The sequence below is a fragment of the Gobio gobio genome (assembly GCF_949357685.1).
Source record: "Gobio gobio genome assembly, chromosome: 23".
Taxonomy (NCBI): domain Eukaryota; kingdom Metazoa; phylum Chordata; class Actinopteri; order Cypriniformes; family Gobionidae; genus Gobio; species Gobio gobio.
In genome coordinates, this window is record NC_137119.1 from 7,975,436 (window position 1) to 7,993,687 (window position 18,252).

The window sequence follows — 18,252 nt, forward strand, 5'->3', positions numbered from 1 at the left end:
AAATTAAGATATTTTTGTTGAAATCTGTAGGCTCAGTGAGGCCTCTCAAGATACATTAATGTACTCAAAACATATTTAAATCAGTCCATGTGAGTACAGTAGTTCAATACTAATATTATAAAGCGACAAGGATATTTTCCGTGCTCCAAAAAAACTAAATAACGACTTGCATAGTGATAACCGATTTCAAAACACTGTTTCATGAAGCTTCGGAGCTCAAACGCAACCCCCCGATGTCCTCGTCATCGTCCTTTCACTGTAGACATCGCCTGATGCCAATTTGGTAGACATCGCCCAACCCTAACGTGCATAAACTATGATAGAAGCATATTTACTGAATAAATTCCTACATGTGCAGGGCCGTAGCTAGGAAATTCTGGGTCCCCTGAAAAACCATTGATGTTGGGTCTCCATCGCCCTCCACTCATATCATATACGGTATATATACAGTAACGATATGCCTATGAGATGTGGGCATGGAGGCCCCCACATCTGGTGCTTTGCACCTATTAAGGATTTCCTGCAAAATAACTAAACGGATATAAATAAATAAATAAATAAATAAATAAATAAATAAATAAATAAATTCAAATTAAGGTTATTGCTTTTACTTTTTTTATATAAAAAGTTGTATATAAATATTATATCAAAAAATGGAATTAAGTGATTAATAACTTCATTTACGGTCATCAAGCAACTATGCAAAACAACAAAAGTCAATACATTTATAAAATGATAAAGTAAACTTTTTTTAAAGTAGGCATGCCAGCAATATAATAAGCCTAAAAAATCTATTTCCAGTCAGTCTGGTGTCTAACAGCTAAGATAAATATTCAGAAATGAAAAAGAATGCAGTCAAATGTAAAATAAAGCCACTGAAGTTTTCTCACTGTCTTCATTTTTCATGAAGATAATGTGCTATTTTATTAAATAAAGCTAATAGATGTATCCATCAATAGCAGTGAGTTGTATTCGCGTTTTCTTGACAGTAGGCTATTGTTAAAAATATCAGCAGACGGCAAGTCCGTAATCCTTGTGATACGCATATTTTTCTGCATGTTATACAAACCAACAAACTACATAATAGCTCAAGAAGACGGGGACTATTATACGCTACTAGATATTTTACACTAACTAAACCAATGATATTTAAATGGCAGACCGCGAGACAGAACGGTAGCACCATTTTCCTGTTTCTAGTTGAAGTGAGCAGAGCGTCAAAACAGCGGAGCGGATCACACCACAAGCTCTCAGGATGGTTTGTGGTAATGATATTTCAGCACTATAACCTCTAGTAGTTTCATCTAAAGCCAAACACGCATCATTCAAGCCCTTTCAGCTCCGTGCGCGTTCTCTCTTTCTCCAGACGCACGCCACATTAACGGAGCTAAAAGGGTTAGTTCACCAAAAAATTTAAATAATGTAATGTATTACTCACCCTCATGCCGTTCCACACCCGTCAGACCTCCGTTCATCTTCAGAACACAAATTAAGATATTTTTGTTGAAATCTGTAGGCTCAGTGAGGCCTCTCAAGATACATTAATTTACTCAAAACATATTTAAATCAGTCCATGTGAGTACAGTGGTTCACTATTAATATTATAAAGCGACAAGAATATTTTCCGTGCTCCAAAAAAACTAAATAACGACTTGCATAGTGATAACCGATTTCAAAACACTGTTTCATGAAGCTTCAGAGCTCAAACGCAACCCCCCGATGTCCTCGTCATCGTCCTTTCACTGTAGACATCGCCTGATGCCAATTTGGTAGACATCGCCCAACCCTAACGTGCATAAACTATGATAGAAGCATATTTACTGAATAAATTCCTACATGTGCAGGGCCGTAGCTAGGATATTCTGGGTCCCCTGAAAAACCATTGATGTTGGGTCTCCATCGCCCTCCACTAATATCATATACGGTGTATATGTACAGTAACGGTATGCCTATAAGATGTGGGCATGGAGGCCCCCACATCTGGTGCTTTGCACCTATTAAAGGGTTAGTTCACCCAAAAAATGAAAATTCTGTCATTAATTGCTCACCCTCATGTAGTTCGACACCCGTAAGACCTCCGTTCATCTTCGGAACACAAATGAAGATATTTTTGTTGAAAGCTGATGGCTGAGAAAGGCTTCAGATAGGCCTCCATTGGCATTCAGTACATTTACACTCACAAGACCCATAAAAGGCACTTAAAATGTCATTACAAAGTCCATCTCACCACAGTGGCTCTACAATAATTTTACGAAGCGACGACAATAGTTTTTGTGCGCAAAAGAAAATCAAAATAACGACTTTATTCAACCTCTTCTTGTCTTCCGTGTGTGCCTCCACGACGCATGCGCGAGAATATGACGTAGCACCGGCGTTCGGGAATCCATGAAAAGCACTACTGGAGACCTAAAGCACGATAAATGTAGAATTTAACAGCTTAGATACGGCGCGTCTTCCTCTGCTTGTAAACAAATCGCTTCTGGGTCATGTGTCCGAACGCCGGATCTGCGTCATATTCTCATGCATGCGTCGTGGAGGCACACACGGAAGACAAGAACAAGTTGGATAAAGGCGTTATATTGTCGTCGCATTGTAAAATTATTGTAGAGCCACTGTGGTGAGATGGACTTTGTAATGACGTTTTAAGTGCCTATTATGGGTCTTATGAGTGTGAATGTACTGAATGCCAATGGAGGCCTATCTGAAGCCTTTCTCAGCCATCAGCTTTCAACAAAAATATCTTCATTTGTGTTCCGAAGATGAACGGAGGTCTGACATGTGTCGAACGACATGAGGGTGAGCAATTAATGACAGAATTTTCATTTTTGGGTGAACTAACCCTTTAAGGATTTCCTGCAAAATAACTAAACGAATATAAATAAATAAATAAATTAAAATAAAGGTTATTGCTTTTACTTTTTTTATATAAAAAGTTGTATATAAATATTATATAAAAAAATGGCATTAAGCGATTTATAACTTCATTTACAGTCATCAAGCAACTATGCAAAACAACAAAAGATAAGAAATTGATAAAATGATAAAATCAACTTTTTTAAAGTAGGCATACCAGCAATATAATAGGCCTATAAAATCTATTTCCAGTCAGTCTGGTGTCTAACAGCTGAGATAAATATTCAGAAATGAAAAAGAATGCAGTCAAATGTAAAATAAAGCCACTGAAGTTTCTCACTGTCTTCATTTTTCATGAAGATAATGTGCTATTTTATTAAATAAAGCTAATAAATGTATCCATCAATAGCAGTGAGTTGTATTCGCGTTTTCTTGACAGTAGGCTATTGTTAAAAATATCAGCAGACGGCAAGTCCGTAATCCTTGTGATACGCATATTTTTCTGCATGTTATACAAACCAACAAATTACATAATAGCTCAAAAAGACGGGGACTATTATAGGCTACTAGATGTTTTACACAAACTAAACCAATGATATTCAAATGGTGGACCACGGTCCGGATGGAAACATGCTGAGGTCCGGATGCAGACCGCGGTCCGCCATTTTAATTAATTCTATATTTCAGCACTTTATCCTCTAGTAGTTTTATCTCAAGCCAAACGCACATCATTCAAGCCCTTTCAGCTCTTCTCTCTTTCTCCAGACGCACGCCACATTAACGGAGATTAATGCTCAAACGCAACCCCCCGATGTCCTCGTCATCGTCCTTTCACTGTAGACATCGCCTGATGCCAATTTGGTAGACATCGCCCAACCCTGACGTGCATAAACTTTGATAGAAGCACAGTCACTGAATAAATTCCTATTTGCACAACAAAAACTCATGTGACTTCCTCAACAGATCATATGATTGGATAACTAGACTAACCAGTGGACCAAACTCAAATTGCACACCATCTCAAATGTTGTTTTAGTCATTCTGAAATGCTTGAGCCAAAGTATGTCATCAAAATGATTTCGTATGATTTGGCTCCCAGAACAATCACACAAGATTGCATTCCCACACATCAGGCATCCGCCTCCGAATGCAAGATAATAGCGTTTGTCATTGCTTTCCGTCTGCATGCTCTGAGGTGCAAGTAGTTCATCATGTAGGGAAAAAAAACGCTATAATGGTTTCCCCGGTTGCAGCTACTTCTATTTTTATTATTGGTAATTTGCGGCAGTTTCCCAGGAAGCAATGGTTTTGTTCTTTTAAAAAAGAGATGGTAACAGTGCTTTATTCACAAATGTTTTATGCGATATTCAAAGTTTAATTTTCAACTTTTGATGGAAACTTAGCTATTGATGCGGAGTCTTCAAACATTTATAAGATACGACTTTTTAGCATCTGTAGAAATTAAGAGAACAAGAAATTGACCTGGCAAATAAAAATAAATACTTGACACTTTCAGCATGTTGACACAGCTCTTCTTTCAACTCCTGCTGAGTACACAGTTATTTTAAAGACCGTCCTGACTAAATTCAGTGACGGAGGCTGTCATATTGTCCTCAAAGCATACCACAAACAGCAGAGGACCAGAGAGTGTGGGTTTTTTGTCAGACGCTTCACTGTTGGCTATATTTAGTATGTGGTTGGTAGGAAAGAAGTGTTGTTAGTGCTGAGAAATTTGTGGATATATAAAGGACGAAATGTTTTAATATGAATGAATGATCAGGACTGGCTGTTTCTTGTCAGAATTGAGGTTTTCAAATGAAAAGACATTGATTTTCACTGAAAGATGCTAAATCAGAATGTTCTTCAATAACTCAACTGTCAAGATGTTCTTTTTCGCTTATTTCCACCCACTGACAAATGTCAAAAGGAACATGCACAAAGCTAATTATCTTTGCTTTCTTTCCCTCCCACCAGGAATGAGTTGGAGCGGCAGTTCCTGGAGCTGCTGCAGTTCAATATCAACGTTCCATCGAGCGTCTACGCCAAGTACTATTTTGACTTGCGTTCACTCTCCGAGGCGAACAACCTCAGCTTTCCCCTGGAGCCTCTCAGCAGAGACAAGGCCCAGAAACTGGAGGTGAGGGGTCGATACCACTTCAGATCGCACGCATTATATAGCTCATGATATTTATCTAAGATTGTCACTTAAAGGATTAGTTCACTTCAAAATGAAAATGTCCTGATATTTTACTCACCCCCACCTCATCCAAGGTGTTCATGTCTTTCTTTCTTTCTTAAGTCAAAAAGTTTTTTGAGGAAAACATTCCAGGATTTTTCTTCACATAATGGTTTTCAATGGTAACCAACGGGTTTTAAGGTCCAAATCAATGCAGTTTCAAAGTAAGGGCTTCAGAGGCTCTGCACAATCCCAGACTAGAGGAATAGAGTCTTATCTAGTAGGGATGCAGCGAAATGAAAATTCTTGGCCGAAGCCGAATAATAAAACACTTGGCGGAAGCCGAATACCGAACTAATTTTCTATTTATTTTGCCAATTTTTTCACCATTGCATAAATTAAGTAGTAAAAACAGTCAAAATAAAGTACAGTCAAACATTTAAGATTTTTTAGAATTTCAAAAATATTTTGCAACGAATATTTTTCTATCAATCTATTAATCTGCCTTTACATTGATTTAATGCGTTACTATTTCACTATGTCACTTCCGAAACTTTGCAGCTTGCAATTGGCCATTAATCCTCTTTGCCACATGAAAAACAAGTTTTATTCAACGGATTATATGGACTAGTGGTTCTCAAATGGGGGTACGCGTACCCCTGGGGGTACGTGAAGGCACTCCAGGGGGTACGTAAGATTTTAAAATATAGCCTACATATATTTAAAAAGAGGCATCCATGCAAAAATCCTTTAAAAATAATTATTTAATAAATATTTCAGGAAAATATAAGTATATGTTCATAAAATGAATTTTATATTCAGTAGGCTATTCAATTTCATTATCCTAAAAACCCAGAGTCTCCCCCATACCAGGATGGTTTGACCCAACCTGTCATTTGCCGCCTGGCATCACCTGTCAATCTCTTGGATCAACGATAGGGTGACCAGACCCCGTTTCCCGGGGACAGTCCCAGTTTTTAATGTTCTGTCCCCGACTGGAGTTGTCCCCGGAAATGTTCCCGTTTTACAGCTCGTTCCAAACAACCCGCAGATATATTGGAAAAAAAGCGCCCAACCAACATACAGCAATCGTGCAGTGATTATTTTAGATACGCTGACTCTACGCCGCTGCTACGGAGTCGAGAGCAGACAGAGCGCCATTATCATCAAATATCAAAAGAAACCTTATCGCTTTCAAGGTAGTAACATACTAACTATTCGTTTTTAATTTTAAGTAATATTGTTTGTATGTGCTTTGTAACAGAGCCTCAACAGGTGCGGGATTGTTTTGTCCCCAAAAGTTCCGCAGTCACAACGCAGTGATTACCACACATCTGAACAAAACAAAAACCCCAAACAATTACACTTGCTACCAATACATGTGCAGAATACATATACTTTCTGCTTAAAATAAGCCTAAAATGCAAAATAACAAGAAGGATAGTAAGAATTATGTTCAAGCATAAACGTAACAAAACTTTTGAAGTAAAAAAAGTAATTTATATATCATAAATTTAAATACAAGTATAAATTGTTACAATATTTGTTGAATAGTTATTATTTATCATATTTATGTTTTATTCTTGTAATGTGTTTTTGTTAAGTCATGTTACAATATAGTTTTGAACTGCTTATTTACAATGGTTAGCTTACCATTAACTGTTTTCATTTTTTTTTTTCAATTTTTTTTTTGTTTTTTTTATTGTATAAAATCCAGACCAAAAATCCTAATAATCAAACTAAATCATAATAATTATTAATGTTAATAATAATATAGGGACTCCACAACAACAACAAAAACATTAAAACATTTATTGTCCCTGTTTTTGAATTAAAATATAATAACAAATTAGATTTTAGTGATATTTTGACCACTCAAATAGGAAATGTCCCCGGTTTCCATTTCAGAAATATGGTCACTGTTTTCACTACATTTTAGTGATGAGAAAAATTTGCAATACATTTATTCATGGATTATTATCATTTAAAATGTTCGAAATTGTTTCTTTTTTTCAAATGTTATCTGTTCCAAAGTTTAATAAATCAGACACTGATGGCACAGTGCTCTGTTTTAAGTCTTCTTTTTTTTTTTTTTTCAACCAAAAATGCTTTGCGCTGGTTAGGGAGTACTTGGCTGAAAAAATATTTCTCAGGGGGTACATAACTGAAAAAAGGTTGAGAACCACTGATATAGACTGTAGACTCGACAGAGAGCCAAGACCGATCCATTTACGATCACTAAATGCTGTCGCTATGTCAGTTCATCACGATCTCACAAAGTTCAATGAAGCTGCTAACAATGCACAATAAACATCTTACTTGTTTACACTTTGTTTGTTTGTTCATGAGAGGTGTTGCGAGCCGCTGCAGAAACACGTTGTAAATGGATACATTTGACGTTTTACAGACACGCACTGGAGCATTTGCCAATATATTATTACAGTATCAACTGAGGGTGCTCTTGCTTGCATATGAGGGTGCTTAGACAGTGTCTGCAAACGGCCATTTTTGTGTCAATCTCGGACACTCGAATGCTTCCTCTCTTCCGACATGTTTGCTGCATTTAGAAGCGTGCACACCTCTCTCACGCGCTGGTTGCTATATTTGATCGCGTCATCAAAAACATCATTGTTTGGTAAAATGTATTCGGTCTTTTCACTTATTTTCACTTTCACCGAACACCGAAAGTGCAATTTTTGCTATTTTCGGCCGAATAATTTCGGTTGCCGAACATTCGGTGCATTCCTATTATCTAGCGAAACGTTCAGTCATTTTACAATAAAAAACTATATATATGTATATACTTTTTAACCTAGATTGCTCATCTTGCGATGCGTCACGGATTGTGTAATCACGCCGGAAAGGTCACGCTAGACGTAGGTGGAAGTACCGCTCCTAATACAAACGCCCTAACTTCAAAATCATCCGACATCGTTGTTTTACCTTTTTTTTGACGAAGGCCATTTGTATTAGTCTTCGCATGTCCGCTTTGTTAAAGCTACACTGTGTGATATTTTCCGCCATCTAGCGGTGAAAAGGTATATGACCATCCAGTGAATATTAGTTTCTCTTCCTCTCAATTCCAATTTCGTTTTAACTCCTATGGTGGCCGATTTAGTCCAGGATTAACATGGCTTCCAGTTCGACCTCGTCCACATTCGACACGGTGCCATCGAGTGTTAAAACGCGAAAGGCGAAGCTTGAATTTACAGGTATGTCCCTCTTTGGCTAATGTACTTTCAAGATGGAGGGGGAACATGGCGACCGGCATTCGAACCCCTCACCCGTATGTATTTTCAATGGCATATTATAAATTTACAAGAATACTTTATTACTTGAAAGAAGTAAATATACATTAATGAGCACATATTTTTGAAAGAACTAAGTGTTTTTAGCTAAGAATAAACTAAAAAAGTTACACCGTGTAGCTTTAACACGGGGGGGAGATCACCTTTCTGACGAGATTACGTAATCCGTGGCTGAAATGAGCAATTTAGGATTGAAATTGGCCGATGGTTTGGCTAGATAAGTCCCTATTTCTCGTCTGGGATTGTGCAGAGCCTCTGAAGCCCTTTGAAACTGCATTGATTTGGACCTTCAACCCATTAGTTGCCATGTTATGTGGAGACAAATGTTTTTTTTTTTTGACTGAAGAAAGAAAGACATGAACATCTTGGATGAGATGGGAGTGAGTAAATTATCAGGAAATTTTCATTTTGAAGTGAAGTAATCTCATTCACATCCCAGTGTGCTATGGTTTCTAGGTTTTCAAGCAAAGTTCAATATCTTGGCATATTGTTATGTTGAATCTATTCCAGCAAGTTATAAGGAAATATGGCAGTGAAACTTAAAAAGCTTGCTTTGTTACAACTCTCAGAAAGAAGGAATATTGTGACATGTTGTATTGGTCCATTGGTTCAGTAGCAGCAGGGCTGAGTAATTACCTCGCCTGAATCCCCATGTGTGTCTTTTGCCAGCGTTCAGCCTCAATGCAGCCCAATTACAGTCCTGACAAGACCAGGCCTATAATGATGTTAGTTCAGTTGCTTCTGTGTGTGTGTAGTTGCTTTTAGTGGTGTATTAGCCCACTAGCCCATCTAGAGTCTGTGGGTGGACAGCTCAATCAGTCAGTCAGCTGTTAGAGATCCTGTTCTTTCATGAGGACCCCCTACTTTCCATACTGCACTGGCCCTCTTTATACACTCCAACACATCTCAAAATAACAGACACAAGCTGTATCTTGTCTCACAATTTAAACTTTTTTTGGGCTTATTCTTGGAGGGGGTTTTATACTTGGAAATGTGATTCTTGCATCAGAAAATTCAGATTTGGCCAATACTTTTTTGACACCTTCACTTGTATAAAATGTGAATTTAACTTATTCTGTGTCTGCACGTTGGCATTGCCTTCTCTCATAATTCAGCAGATAATAATAATAATTAGGGCTGCCCCCTAGTATTCGACTAACCATTAGTCGAATAGAAGAGGCTTGGTCGACCAAATTTTATTAGTCGCATAAAAAAAACTCCACATGAAGTGGTAAAATCACGCAGGCTGTGATGGACCGATCATTAACGGCAGGAAATCCAAATATTCGCCTATCATTCATTGACCTTAAATAAGTAGGGGTGTAAAGGCTCATTTTGATGATTTATGGCTTATTAATATAAACGTGCGATTAGTCGACTAATCGATGAAATGAACGACTACCAGTCGCCTAGAAAAATCTTTAGTCAAGGGCAGCCCTGATAATAATGTAGATTATTTTTGAAAAAGAAATGGGCCAAGAACAGAACCCTGGGGAACTTGAGTAAGGACAGCATTTGGGTGGTTTGTTCTTCAGGTTAGAAATACTATATTGAATAGAATAATATACAGAAACTTGGAAACATTTAAAATAGTTTTCTGGGCTAAAGAAATGGCATTAAAAGTAATTTAGTAATGTCTAAAATGTTATTTTTTCCTAATCTGATCAGTGTTATTAAATGCAAGTAATTAAAGCTGTTTTTGTAGTTAAGAAACGGCAATACGGTCTCATGAAAAACCCAGAGAGTGAAAATGCAAATTCAAAAATGCAAACTGAAATACACTCAAATGTTTGAGTTCATTAAGATTTATTTAAGAAATTAATTAATTTATAAACCTAAATTATATTGGAAAAAGTGACAGTAAAGACATTTTAAAGGTCCCGTTTTTCGTGGTTTTTTGAAGCTTTGATTGTGTTTACAGTGTGCAATATAACATGTGTTCATGTTTCATGTGTAAAAAAACACAGTATTTTTCAAACAATTTACTTATCTGTATACTGCTGTTTTCACTGTCCTCAAAACGGCCTGAGAATTTCCTCGTTCTATGAAGTCCCTCCTTCAGAAATACGTAACGAGTTCTGATTGTGCCAGCGGTTCCCGTGTTGTGATTGGACAGCAGCTTAGCTCACGTTGCCCGGAAAGGTCACGCCTCTTACCATAACGGGGAGATGAACGCGCTCAAACTACAGCCCCTGAAGGCAAAACAAAGGTGATTTGACTCCGGGATGAAAATAACAGCGTCTGAACGACATGGCGACAAACACAACCGAACCGAACCGAACCGAACGCAACACTTCCTCTTCTCCACGAGGGAGCAACAAGACCACGCCCCCTTTTTCGCGTATTCTTGTGGGCGGAGGTTAGTCGACAAACTGTTCTACTGACGTCATTAAAGCAGGATGTACAGGGATGTAGTCCAAACCGGCCGTTCGCTGTAGGCTTTGCAAGGGAACTTCTGTCAAATAAAATATCTCGCTTGGCATTGAACTTTGAGCTTTATAATTTTACAGGTATTATTTATGCTCTAACAGCAACATTACACACTAACTAAAGTTTGAAAAATGGGATCACGAAGTACAGGACCTTTAAATGTTTTTTTTAATATATTTAAAATGTTATAAAAAAGTTGTCCTTTTGAACTTTCTATTCATCAAAGAATCTTGAAAAATGTGTCACAGTTGCCATAAATGTTTTTAATATTGATAATAATAAGAAATGTTTCTTGAGCAGAAAATCGGCCTATTTGAATGATTCGGAAGTGTGACACTAGCCGCGTTTCCTTTACCCTTCAAATTGCAAAAATTGAAAATGCGCCCAATGAGAAAACACAACAATTTAGCAAAAAAGTTTTTATGCTCGCATGAGGTTTTTCAGGCAGTTCGAAAAAGGAATATTTCGCAAAACTGCAATGGTTTTTGCGCATTTACAGGTCATCTGGCCTACGTAAGAGTAGTGCTGGGCGGTATATCAGTTCATACCAAATACCGGTATTTATTTTTGTTATGATATGAATTTTGATGATACCGCAATTCGATACCGCGTTCGGACGTTCGGAGCGCGTCACTGTTCAAGGGGTCACGTTTCACTGTTGCACTGTAGTGAGAGCACAGCTGAGGTCGCATCACAGCCTATGGTAAGTCCGAAATCACCCCCTAAAGCCTCATTCACTATTATTCCCTACATTATCCACTTATATTGTTCACTTGAAAGAGTGAATGAAAACGAGTGAGTGAATTCGGACAGCCGTTGTGTTTACATCATCTGTACACTCGTTATTGCGGTGCAATGTGAGATTGAATGAGTGCACTCAATAACGTCCACTATGGTTTCGTACACCACTAAAGATAGTTGACCCCTCAAATATTGCCCTATTTAAAGGGATAGTTCACCCAAAAATGAAAATTCTGTCATTATTTACTCACCCTCAAGTTGTTCCAAACCTGTATGAGTTTCTTTGTTCTGCTGAACACAAAAGAAGATATTTTGAAGAATGTTTGTAACAAAGCAGAGAGAGCAACCATTGACTACCATAGTAGGGAAAAAAGTACTATGGTAGTCAATGGTTGCTGGTTGTATCTTTTGTATTTAGCAGAACAAAGAAACTCATACAGGTTTGGAACAACTTGAGGGTGAGTAAATGATGACAGAATTTTCATTTTTGGGTGAACTATCCCTTTAAGGTTATAGGGGGCGATTTCGGATTCAGCCCTCGATTACAGCGGAGAATTCAAACTACACACTCGTCATGACAGTAAAATAGGGCATTCAAGTCAATCTACTGCAGGATCCTCTCAATTAGTAGAAATTGTGGTTAACACCCGATCATGCATAGGGGAAAAAAATACTGTCATATACCGCGAAACCGATATAATTTTGAAAAATACAGTGATAACATTTTTGGTCATACAAAAATAAGAGTCACATGATCATTCTTTAAAGATGCCGTGGTACGTTTGGAAAGAAGACTTTCCTGTAGCTCAAACAGTAGAGCATGGCGCTAGCAACGCCAAGGTAATGGGTTCGATTCCCAGGGAAAGCAAGAACTGACCAAATTAAAATGTGTACCTTGAATGCAATGTAAGTCGCTTTGGATAAAAGTGTCTGCCAAATGCATACATGTAAATGTAAGACGAGTGAGTTCTTTATTAAACTCATAAAAAACAAAAGAATTACAGGGATTACGGATTCTAAACAACAAAGAAATGCCACAATTTATCAAGACTTCAAAGCAGATATGAGGGAGAAACACACAAAAACACCTCATATGTGGCCGCTCCTAAGTATAAGGGGCGTTCCTTGCCTTTAATTGGATAACACACCTATGTCTCCTTCCTGATAATAATGACTTGTGCAGTGGCTGGGATATACATAAACCTACCAACATCCGTCACCATGATGTTTGGAATGACTAAAAATTAGGTTTTGGTTGATGGAAAAGCTGTCATTTAGCAATAGTTTTTGATTAACATTTTAGAAAATATCGTGGAAATCTCTAATGGAAACACAGCTACTGAAGACTGGAGTAATGAGGCTGAAATTTCAGATTTGATCACAGTAATAAGTTACATGTTATGCATAAGAGAAAAAATCTTACTAACCCAAACCTTTAAACACTAGTGTAACATTTTAAATCCATCTTCCCTTGTCATTTTTCTCACAGGCGATCTCCAGGCTTTGTGACGACAAATATAAAGACTTGAGAAAAGCAGGCAAGAAGCGCTCAGTGAGTGCAGATAACCTGACAGTGGTCAGATGGTCCCCGGCCATCATATCCTAATAGCGGTGGACATTGGGGACTTTGACGAGAGACTGCGAAAAAAAGAGACTGTCAGAAGAAGCGTTCTCTAAGAGGACACATACATGCTTCGTACCTCCACAAGACTCTTGAGCCAGAGGTTTTTGTTCTGAAGAGTGTCCTTGCTGGTCGTACGGCTGCTGTATATACAAGACACCCACACAAAGATCACTTTCCAAACTGTGGCTTAGAGGAGAGAGCGAGAGAGAAAGAGGAGGACACTGCTACCGCACTTCAGAAAAACTGGAGGATGTATACGAGGGAGAAACTCCAAAAGACGCCCAATGACTGGAACGGCATTCCAACAGCTCTGTGTCATACGTGTTTGCCATTCTAGGTGAGGAAGTATTCGCACCATGATCTTGTATGGTTAGAAAAGTTCCACCTGGACGGATCAAGATGGCCAAAATCAACCACTTCTCAAGATATCATTCCTAAAAGCATTTTTTTCTTTTTTCTGTGAGCTGATCACGCTATAACAAATAACCACTGTAGTTATACATACTGTTATTTAACATTTAGTTTGAATTCAATTAAAAACATCCCTAATGACGGTTTATTAATCTAAAATTAGTCTTTAATCATGCACGTTAATGGGAAAATATACAATTTGGACATCTCTGTTTAGTCTTATTATTTTATTTATTTTTTAACCTTATTTTTACCAATACTTGATCAAGTCAGTTTGTGGCATTTAGTCTTATTATCTTAAAATAATGGAAGTTGGCTTTACAAATTGTATTTACAAAAGGAGTGTTGTGGGACGTTTTCAAGGGACTTTCCTTTTGAAGCGAAAAAAAAAAAAGGTTTCAATATCGAAATTGGATGTTTTAATACTGAAATCGATGATTTTTTTGCTACAGAGCCAACAATCACATTCCATTCTCAATGATCTTGAACTTGTATAACCTTCACATTCTTGTCTATTATTTTTATACCCGTCTCACCTCCGCTTCAACAAACGACAATACTGTATACACATGCTGTGTCACTCATTTCCAAATTCTCAAAGAAATACATGCACTGTGGGCTATTACGTACAATACCTGCTAGAAAGATTTGAAGGGTTCCTAATGAATCCACATTTTTGGTTACAATTGGTGTCTTGAAGTCAGAAAACATGCTATTAAAGGCTAATAGTGCCACTGCGATACAAATGGTCGGACGGATTGCAGGTTTCATTTGTCAATTACAATGCGTCAAACCAGAGACCGAATCAAAGAAGAGGAATTCCTGCTGTATCCACTGCCATCACCTGTGGTGCCTGCGTTTAGCGGGAATATGGCCTTAGATATAGAATATGAAAATGAATCTTCCATTCTCATTAAGACATCGAAATGAGTTGCTAGCAAAAGACGTTTGGTTTCAAATCGGTTCTTCCTAGTTCAAAAGATCCGCCAGTGTTTTATTAGAATTATGCCATCAGATGTATGTGTGATGATGATTCGTTATTATGTGATTGGTCGGCTAGAAGAGACCCGAGACATATTCATCTGACTTATTGAGAATTAGAACTTCCAAAAAATATCTTTTGTATATTGTACATACTTAAACACACTTAAAGAAATTTAATGATGATCTTGAGATATTTATATGTGACCAGTATTTACTTTTCTTAATTCTTATTGAACTCTGGACAATGATGGCTACAAATTTGAAAAATATAAATATGTTGGTTGTTTTGTCTGGAATAAGTCAATCTTCTTGGATCTGACGCTTTTCTAGGCGCTGTCATTTTTCTTTAGTCATGTGTTTCTGTCCTCAATTGAATTTCCAGTTGAGTTAAACCTTTTTTTTTTTTATGCACAACAAAAGTGGTAAAGCAATTTCCCAAGGTTATGTAGAAATGAATGTAACTTTTCATTGGAGCTGCAATGATAAAAGAAAGCAATTTTCTGTACTTCCTGCTACAGATGACATCGCAATGGCCATTATTTTCAAGCAGTGTGTTTATTCTTGCATTGATTATAATCTAGATTTTCTTTTTGTATTTTCTCTCAAATGCCCAAAAAAGTCTTCACAATTTAACTTATAGTTTAATCTAATACTTTTAATCTGGACACTTTGTGTCTTTGTATACAATACAGTAAGTCGGATATGTGATGTTAACACATCCAGCTGGACATGCAAAGGTTATACGTTGTTTGCAAAATCAAAAGTAAAGAAAATTAAGCCTATTTTAGGACCATAAGATCTTAATAATTGTCATCATGGTATACCGTATATTATGTATATTATATATACATCATTTTGATCGAGTTTACATCTCACAATTCTGAGAAAATGTGAGCTAAAAACTCAGAATTGCGAGTAATAAACTTGCAATTGCAAGAAAAAAGTCATAATTGCAAGTGTGTCTTTGCAATTGTGCAATACAAACTCTTGCGAGGGGAAAAAAGTCAGAATTGTATGGAAGTTTGTTTCCACCACTGAATAAAAAATTACTTTTTATCTCACAATTCTGACTTCTTTCTCAGAATTGCGTGATAACTTGCAATTGCGAGTTATAAAGTTAGAATTGCGAGATATAAAGTCACAATTGAATGTTATAAAGATACACGAAAAGATGTAAACTTCAATTCTGAGAAAAATGTCAACTGACTTTTTTTCTGAGAATTGCAAGTTTATATAATTTTTCCCCTCAAAATTGGACTTTATAACTTGCATTTGCGAGTTTATATCTCACAATTAAAAAAAACAGAATTGCAAGAAAAAAATCAGAATTTACAGAATTTATATCAGAATTGATATCTAACAATTCTGACAACTCACAATTGCAAATGTATATAAATTGCAACTTTATTGCAAGTCAGAATTGTGAGATATAAACTTGCAGTTGCAAGAAAAAAGTCAGAATTGCACGTTTTTCTCGCAATTCTGAATTTTTTCTTGCAATTGTTAGATACAAACTCTTGCGAGGGGAAAACTGTATGGAAGTTTGTTTCTGCCACTGAATTAAAAAAATTGACTTTTTATCTCACAATTCTGACTTCTATCTCAGACTTGCGTGATTACTTGCAATTGCGAGTTATAAAATCAGAATTGCGAGATTTAGTCACAATTGTGGAAATTGCGAGTTTATATATATTTTTTCCCCTCAGAATTGAACTACATAACCTGCAATTGCGAGTTATATCTCTCAATTCTGAGAAAAGTCAGAATTGCGAGGAAAATTGTCAGAATTGCGAAAAAAAGTCAGAATTGCGAGAAAAGGTCAGAATTGCGAGAAAAAGTCAGAATTGTGAGATTTAAACTTCTTTTCTGGTGAAAATTTCTTGCAATTGTGAGTTTGTCTAGCAACTCTATGGAAGCTGGTTTCCGTCACTGAATAAAACTATTTAAAAGATAATTGCGACTTTTTAACTCACAATTCTGACTTTATTTCTCACAATTGCAGGTTTATATCTCGTAATTCTGACATAACTCACAATTGCAACTTTATATCATGCTATTCTGAATTGCGAGATGTAACCTCGCAATTGCGAGAAAAAGTCATAATTGTGAGCTAAAAAGTCACAATCATCTTTTAAATTATTTTATTATTAAATTGCGGAAACAAGCTTCCATAGAATTGCGAGACAAACTCAAAATTGCAAAAAATTGTCCTTTCTGACCCTCCATATTTTTCCTGGAAATGTGAGTTTACATCTCACAATTCTTACTTTCAGGATTTCTCAGCGTTGTGAGATACAAACTTTGAGGGGAAAAAAGTCGCTATTACCTTTTTTATTCTGTGGTGGAAACAAACTTCCATGCGAATGAAATTTTTTGGGGGAAAATGTGGTTAATAGGCTTAATTATCTTATTTATACAATATATAATGTTTCATTTCTTTAGATTTTGGGGTGAAATATAACCCAGACATGTTCTCGACTTGTTTCGTGAGACTGAGCAAAGCATGCGTGTCTAGATTACTTGTGTGACAAACATACTGGACAAAGCGTTAAAGACAGCAAACACAGATGTTTGTTTTGGTTTATTCCTAAAGATGAAGGAAGGTTTTACCAAAGTTCTTCTGAAGGAAGATCTGTTCTTTGTAAATGGCGGCGGCGCTTTAGACTCCCTCTGCACATTTTAAAAGTGTTGGAAAAGGTTTGAAATCAGGGAAAACGTTGGGGGAAAGTGTCTTCGGGGAGGAAAGCGGAATCATAAATCGAAAGACTGATTAAAAGCATTTGAAGATTGTATTACTCTATTTATTTTCTGTGAGGATGCAGCCCAGCGTTGGATCTGATGAAGGTGTTGTAAACTCGAGGCGAGTGGCATGTTTTAGCCGTGTGCACTGAACTCTACCTCTGCATAGAGTTTTTGATTCTTATTTAATACCTCTCTTGATCTTTCCCTCTCTCTGTAATCCTTCTCATTTTCATTGCAATTTCTAGGAAATTACAAATCTTTCAGAACATTTATACTATAAATGGTTTCCTGTGAAAATAAGAAAACTGCTGTAGTTGTGAGTTTTAATTTTATATTCAGTCACTGGTTGTATGCCTGTTCTCATGAATAATACATTGTTGTTGTCATTTGTTTCTGTTCCAAAGGTCAAACCCTTCCTATCTGTTTCCATTGTGCCAAAGGCTGACTCCTATCTCCTATGTATGATCTTAGTTCATTCTACTTTCTGTTTAACTAAGTGAACCCAGTCGCCTGCGGCCATCCGCCCGGGAGCTGGAGGCTACAATGGTTGCATGCAGTTTCTTTGGTTCTCGGACTATGATTTTAACTGATGCTCCCAGTTCAGAAGCAATGTTTAGGAACCGCCACAAGAATAAACTTTTAAAGATGCAATAAAACTGATTCTATGTGTTTTCATTGAGCCTGATCACGTTATGCAGGATTAGGGACTACAATATTCTGGGAGGACCTCACATTTTTTTTCCGGGTTATAATTTTTCTTAAGGCACAATATGTAATTTTCGCAGCTAGAGGTCGCTTATTCAACACAAAGGTGTAGCTTGATGATGCTTTGATTTTGCGGAATCATGGGAGTTGTCATCTTCACCTCTTCAGCAGGTGGAAAGTAATCCAACGGGACTCGGGCAGAAATCATATTCATGGATAATTTATTAACGTTACTGTAGTATGAAGTAGGGTGGGGCTGAGAGCCGTTGGAGCGGAAC

General features: G+C 37.0%; 1 protein-coding gene across 7 annotated transcripts in view; it reads left to right on the forward strand.

Annotated features, from left to right (window-relative positions):
- The window catches only part of ccny (cyclin Y), a 99,322-nt gene extending 81,402 nt beyond the window's left edge, over positions 1-17,920 (forward strand). For 4 of the 7 annotated variants that reach the window (XM_079806010.1, XM_079806011.1, XM_079806009.1 and 1 more), the window contains 2 exons: positions 4,828-4,990; positions 12,998-15,483. In XM_079806010.1, the coding sequence (XP_079662136.1) occupies positions 4,828-4,990; positions 12,998-13,114 (280 nt within the window). In that variant the 3' untranslated portion in view covers positions 13,115-15,483. Of the gene's footprint in view, positions 1-4,827; positions 4,991-12,997; positions 15,484-17,673 lie in introns of those variants that run through there. The other 3 variants (XR_013815660.1, XR_013815661.1, XR_013815659.1) reach the window with 2 other exon arrangements.
- Positions 17,921-18,252: the final 332 nt, after the last annotated feature.